Source organism: Camellia sinensis, chromosome 15 (assembly GCF_055761805.1).
Source record: "Camellia sinensis isolate YWXY chromosome 15, ASM5576180v1, whole genome shotgun sequence".
NCBI lineage: Eukaryota > Viridiplantae > Streptophyta > Magnoliopsida > Ericales > Theaceae > Camellia > Camellia sinensis.
This window is the reverse complement of record NC_138975.1, coordinates 26,285,050-26,291,973: the sequence shown is the minus strand read 5'-3', so window position 1 is coordinate 26,291,973 and position 6,924 is coordinate 26,285,050. Positions and strand designations below refer to the sequence as shown.

General features: G+C 35.5%; 1 protein-coding gene across 1 annotated transcript; it reads left to right on the top strand.

Moving 5' to 3' along the window:
• Nucleotides 1-2,113: 2,113 nt before the first annotated feature.
• Nucleotides 2,114-4,883, top strand: LYSOPL2 (lysophospholipase 2). The gene is made up of 2 exons (XM_028208377.2): nucleotides 2,114-2,964; nucleotides 4,184-4,883. The coding sequence occupies exons 1-2, from the start codon at nucleotides 2,428-2,430 to the stop codon at nucleotides 4,622-4,624; spliced, it is 978 nt and encodes a 325-aa protein (XP_028064178.2). The 5' UTR covers nucleotides 2,114-2,427; the 3' UTR covers nucleotides 4,625-4,883.
• Nucleotides 4,884-6,924: the final 2,041 nt, after the last annotated feature.

Genomic DNA, 6,924 nt, shown 5'->3' with positions numbered 1-6,924 from the left:
GTGAATGTCCAATTATTATTCCCTTATAAGCTTTATGAGTTGTTAATTGGGATTGTGGACAAAAGTCTGACAGGAATAAACATAAATGGACCAAAGGTCGTTTTGATAAACATAAATGGACCAAAGGTTGTTTCGATAAACATAAATGGACCAAAGGTCGTTTTGATAAACATAAATGGACCAAAGGTCGTTTCGATAAAAATGAACGGACCGAAGGTCATTTTGACCTATATGAATGGACCGAAGGTCGTTTTGACATATATGAACGGATCGAAGGTCGTTTTGACCTATACGAATGGACCGAAGGTCGTTTTGACATATATGAACGAACCGAAGGTCGTTTTAACAGAAATGAATGGACCGAAGGTCGTTTTGACATATATGAACGAACCGAAGGTCGTTTTAACAGAAATGAATGGACCGAAGGTCGTTTTGACAGAAATGAGTGGACCGAAGGTCGTTTTGACATATATGAATGGACCTAAAGTCGTTTTGGCGTGAATGAGTGGGCCGAAGGCCATTTTGACACGAATGTATGGGCCGAAGGCCGTTTTGACAGAAAGGAATGGGCCGAAGGCCGTTTTGGCAGAAATGAATGGGCCGAAGGCCGTTTTGACATGAATGGAAGTCTGAATGGGCCAAAGGCCAGAATGTTTGGTACTACAGTCACTTGATTTGAATTTTGTATAGTTATATATATATATCTGTTAAATAGAAATATGAATTGGGCCCAAGGCCGTTTGGAACATGTTGTTCTACATTGTTATGTAACTTCTGTATTTGATTTGGTATTATTCACTGGGCTTTCGCTTACGCTCATTCATGTGTTTGTAGGTGAGCCAAGAGAAGTCCAGACCTAGTCTCAGTGAAGTCTGTATGGAACAACCAAGGTTTTGTGAGAGTCAGCCCTTGTGTCTCACGCACGAGACCCGTCTTCGCCCTTTTGTTATGTATTTACATTTTGTCAGGTTGGCGAAGTTTTGAATACGTCTGTATGTAGTTTTGCTTGGCTGACTTAGATTTGAATGATCCTGTCTGTACAGTACTTATGTTACTATACTTTTTGGTTGTGAGTTATTAACACATGTATGTCTGGAATGTTATGATGTGCATATAAGTACGGCTCTATAGACAAAGTTTTAAAATTGCTTCTGTTTGGCCCCTTTTACTCTGATGAGTTTTGTCTTATTTGGTTTAAGGCCGTAGGTAATCTCGTGATTACTAGCCGGTTATGGCCTTAACCTAGAGGGGCGGGTTCGGGTTGTGACACGTAACGTGACACCTACATAAACGTAACGTAACGTGACCATATCAGGTGGGACATTACATAAACGTAACGTGACACCTGCATAAACGTAACGTAACGTTTCACGTTCCGTTTCGCAAACTTACTAGGTTTTTGATTTTTTAAATTGAATGTGAAAATGTTATTTGTTCGTGTATTTTGAAATTCACATTCACATAGATATGATCTATGGTAACATTCAATTTTCTATATAGGAAATTGAATGTTACCATAAATTAAGTTTGCGAAACGTAACGTGACACCTATATAAATGTAACATAATGTGACCATATCAGATGGGACATTACATAAACGAAACGTAACGTGACGTGACACCTACATAAACGTAACGTAACGTGTCACGTTACGTTTCGCAAATAGAATCTTGTGGAATACATTCTTATCAAAATAAGACTTGAGATTCTATAAGAAATTACACAAGACTTAACATAGTATAAGGCCAAGTTTGGCATGATTGAAAAAAGATAAAAAGTCAAAAAGTCACTATCCTATTTAAGTCACATCATCTTATTTAAGTCACATCACCTTTCTAACACATCACTTCAAACCCAACCCAAACTCAACCCATATTTCATAAAAAGTCAAAAAGTACACTTATTTAGTCTTCCCAAACTAGGCCTAAGTATCCGAAATAGGACTTATAAATAAGTCTCTCAAATTTTAAATTGATGTGTTTTGAAAAATAGGTTAAAAGTTAATTTTTTTTAATTTTTATAAAAAAATATTTAAAAAATAAAAAAATAATGTAACCTACAAAAAATTTAAAAACAACTTTTAATCCAAATATCAGAATAGACCTTAATTATAAACTTACGAATATTTAATTAACTCGACTATTTTACATATAGATTATATGTTACAAAACGATTTAAATTATTAAACCAAGTCGGATATAAAACCTTCATCAAAGGTCAGCATCTCCAAGCCCATCCGACCAACCCCATAGCTGTCCCAAAAACCACTATGTGGTTGGTGAAAACCACTCTCTCTCTCTCTTAAAAAAACCACTCCTAAACCCACCCACCCACTACCAAATCCTCAAAAAAAACTTTAAAACCCCATCATCCCATCACCCCTCTCCTCCGCTCTACCCTCCCGGATCCCCAAATCACCACCTAACCATGTCGACCGAACCGCCGCCGCAGACGGAGGCGCCACCGCCCAACTTCTGGGGAGACATGCCGGAAGGAGAATACTACACATCCCAAGGCGTCACCAACACCCAATCCTATTTCGAAACCCCCAACGGCAAAATCTTCAACCAATCGTTCCTACCCTTGGATCGACCCGTAAAAGGCACCGTATTCATGACCCACGGGTACGGATCTGATACGGGTTGGCTCTTCCAGAAGATCTGCATCAATTACGCCACGTGGGGCTACGCTGTCTTCGCCGCCGACCTCCTCGGACACGGCCGATCCGACGGAATCCGATGCTACCTCGGCGATCTCGAAAAGATCGCCGCCACGTCGCTGTCGTTTTTTGTGAGTGTTCGACGCAGCGAAGAGTATAAGGATCTGCCCGCGTTCTTGTTCGGCGAATCTATGGGCGGCGCCGCCACCATGTTGATGTACTTCCAATCGGAGCCTGACACGTGGACTGGCTTGATTTTTTCTGCTCCACTGTTCGTCATTCCCGAGAACATGAAACCATCCAAGGTACCATCCATGTTTTTTATTCTTGTTTTTCTAATTTGGGATGGGTCAAAATGGTAATCAAAACATATTTGGGGCAAATTACAAAAATAGAATTATCTTGAGAAAAATTTAAAAAAAGTCAACCAACCAAAATGATGTTGAAGTCACAATGATGAAATTATAAATCATAAATAAAATTCGGATAAAAGAGTATGAAAATTTTATATAGAGTATAATTTTTTATTTATATATCATTATCCTAAAATTAATATAGTTGACATAATTATATTGGTTTCTTGCTAAAGCTATTAGAATTAGGTCTCTTCTAGCAATCAGCTTATAAGCCAATTTAGGCCTCTCTTGAAAAATTAGTTAAAAGTCATCTTCTACTTTTTTTTAACTTATTTTTAATTATATTATCTCTCTATTTTTTTACATATTTTTTTAAAAAAAATCAAAGAAAAGTCAAAATTCTAAAAAATTTGCTTAGAAATAAATAAATGTCAAATATACCATGTAAATGATAGGTCAACATTATTTTTTTATTTGTATTATTAACAAATTACTGATAAAAATGAACAAAGTGTTAAATAAATTAAAATCTTAAACAAGCTTGGGGGATGTTTGGCAAGAGCTGTTTTTGGTTAAAATTGTCAATAAAGATAAAAAAATGTTAAAATAGTCAATAAGATAAAATGTCACATTTTACACATCAATCAATCAATTTTTCTTTTACAACCATATATTCAACTAAAAAAAAATTTGCAAATCATTCAAATCACAACCTTTTTTCATTTACTAAAATAATAAAAAAGTCAACTAAAATAATCAAGTTTCCAAAGAGGCTTTAGCATAATTATATCAAACTTGTGACTGAATGTATTTTGTAACAAAAAATGCTATGGTCTATATGTCTTGTGGAGATTGAATCAATAAGTGTCTGAACCATTAATGTAAAATTCTGGGTAATTTTTGAAGTTTTATATCTGAATCCGTGGGATTACTAATTTTGTAATTTATAGGACAACTTGAGAAATAATAATGCCTTTTAATTTTAATTTTAATGCATTAATTACTTTTGTTCTGTTAGGATTTTCAAAAAGGCAAGATTATTATGTGACAAAGAGAACGTATTTGTCTTACATGTTAAAAGTGAAACCGTTACATTTGTTCATCTAAAAGCTTAAATAGTTTAAATTAAATACCATTTAAAATGAATTGATTAATTTTTAATACACAGGTTCATCTGTTCATGTATGGACTACTATTCGGGCTGGCAGACTCATGGGCTTTAATGCCGGACAACAAGATGGTGGGAAAGGCAATCAAGGACCCAGAGAAACTAAAGATCATAGCAGGAAACCCTAGGCGATATACTGGGAAGCCGAGGGTTGGGACGATGAGGGAAATAGCCAGGGTGTGCGAGTACATACAGAGCAACTTCCACAAGGTGACGACTCCGTTCCTAACAGTGCACGGGACAGCTGACGGCGTAACGTGCCCGACAAGCTCCCAATTGTTGTATGAGAAGGCGGCGAGTGAAGACAAGACATTGAAGATGTATGAGGGAATGTACCACTCCTTGATACAAGGGGAGCCAGATGAGAATGCTAACATTGTGTTGGGGGATATGAGGGAGTGGATTGATGAGAGAGTGGAGAGGTATGGGTCCAAAATGTAATAATGGTAAAATATATAATAGATATGGTAATTAAGAGGATAAGATGGGTTGTTTGGTTCTGAATGAAGAATTTGGGTCAGATTTTGATGTCAATGTACTTTGTGTCAGATTCTGGTCAGTCTGGTATATTGGGGAAGATGAGCCCATGAATTGGTACCGATGACTGTTGTGTTGTGAAGTGCTAATTGATACTTGATTCTTCATTTGTAATAAGTTGGTAACTATAAGGGATCACTTTCCCACTTTTAATTTCTGTTTATTTATTTGTGTTATGCTATAAATTGCTCATTTGACTTCCCATTAATAATGTCAAAGTAAATAAAATTTTAAATTTATTTTTCATATAATTTTTATACATTTTTACATATTTTTGTATAAGGAATATTACACGGAAAATTACCTAAATCACGCCTAACCTCACTATTATGAAAAAATAACACCGACTAGTCGCTGACATTTGAGTCGTATTTAATTAAACTCATCTTTGTTAGGTGTTTGTTAAAAAATTAGACAAATTATATAATGCAAGTAATTTTTGCATTAAATTTCTTATTTTGTCCCTAATGTATTGGATAAAAAAGAATGAGTTAACTCGGTAAAATGTGACCTTTACATTTCCCTTATCTCCTTTCCCTTTATGTGTGTTTGATTGAGGGATTTAAGAAAAAATTTGAAAAGGTAAATGAAAAGGTAGGTAAAATATAAATAAAATATATCTACATTTTACCTAATTTCACACAAATTTTTCTTTTTTCATTTCCAAATCTTTCTAAATCCCCTAACCAAACACAACGTTAATCCTAAGTTATTTCCCCCTCTTAGACTTCTCTTCCCTAATCCCCGCCCCTCTCACCACCTTTTCTCCTATGCCGATATTGTTGCCCTTCCCCTTACGTTGTCGCCACATCCTCCACTGCCCTTCCTTCGTGCAGTTGCCGATGCCCCTCAAAAGATGTGACATTTCCATGGGAGGTCGGGATTGGAGATGAAAAGTCTATTTTATCCTCAATTTACAAAAATAACAATGCTCCCTATTATGTAATGAGAACTTTTATATAATTTCATAAACTTAATCCCAACCAACTGATACTTTCACAATATATAAATAATAACACTCCAACTTTATATCACCAAACTAATAATCGTATTACTCACTGTACTCATAATTATAGTCAACCTAATCCCAAAAAAAAAAAACCATGGCCAGCTGGCCATGGTGCTTGAGCTGACATGATAATCCCAACAATGACTCCAAACAGTCCAAGTGCATTGCTAAAAATCTCAATCACAAGGATCTTAAGTGAAGAGTTTTGTGCATCCTATAATGCACAGCTGTTTCCAATTATTTCTTTCTACACATTGACTGTTTCCAAAAAACAGGGGAAAGTAAGAGAAATGAAATCAAAGGGCAATTTATTAGCACTAATAATTCAAGCTCATTCTGATAGAAGAATGTGAATGAAGAATGTGATATTTTGAGAAGTTGGTAAAAAATTGACTTTTTAACTTTTTTTGGTGGCTTTTTTAGTAAAAAACTAGATTATTTTGGATAAAAAAACTGACTTTTTTAACTAAAAAAGCTAACAAATCAAAAAATTGACTTTTTAACATGGTTCCCAAAATGGCCCTCACCCACATACAAGGTTTGCAAAGCCCATGATTTGGTAAGGCAAAGATTGCATATCCAGCTCTAACGGCCTGTCATGTCATAAATCTTTGATGCAGGAACACTCTCAAGCTCTGTTTGATGTATGATGTCCACGACATCTGCATTATATAGCAACAGCCTCACAGAAAATAACACTTAAAAATAGAAACGTTCAGAAGTTAGAACCCACAGCTCTAATTGTACAGCAGGCTCCAACTCTTATTTGTAATAAAAAATAATAACTACGCTTCGTTTATTTTGGTAGAAAATATTTTTTATGGATTTTTTTTTGAAAAAATATTTTTCTATGTTTTGTAGTGGTGGTGGTGGCACGAAGGTAGACGTGGCGGGCAAGGATAGATCTAGGGGGTTGCGGATGGGGGTGACGGCACTCCAAAAAATTCAAAAAATATCATATATTATACTAAAAAACTTTAAATAATTAAAAATTATAAGAATTTGCACTTCCAAATATACTTTCGTATTTCTATAGTGATAATCCTAGATCCATCCCTGGTGATGGGGTGACGGTAGCAGTGACGGCATTGGTGATGGTGGCGGTGACCGGTGGTGATGATGGTGTGGTGATATTAATAAAATTTTAGTTCAAAAAACGTTTTTTGCCTTTTGAAAGGTAGAAAACATTTTCTGC

Coding starts and splice junctions, on each gene's coding strand:
- LYSOPL2 (XM_028208377.2), top strand. CDS start 2,428: ATGTCGACCGAACCGCCGCCGCAGACGGAGGCGCCACCGCCCAACTTC. Junction 2,965..4,183: donor AGAACATGAAACCATCCAAG/GTACCATCCATG, acceptor TTTAATACACAG/GTTCATCTGTTCATGTATGG.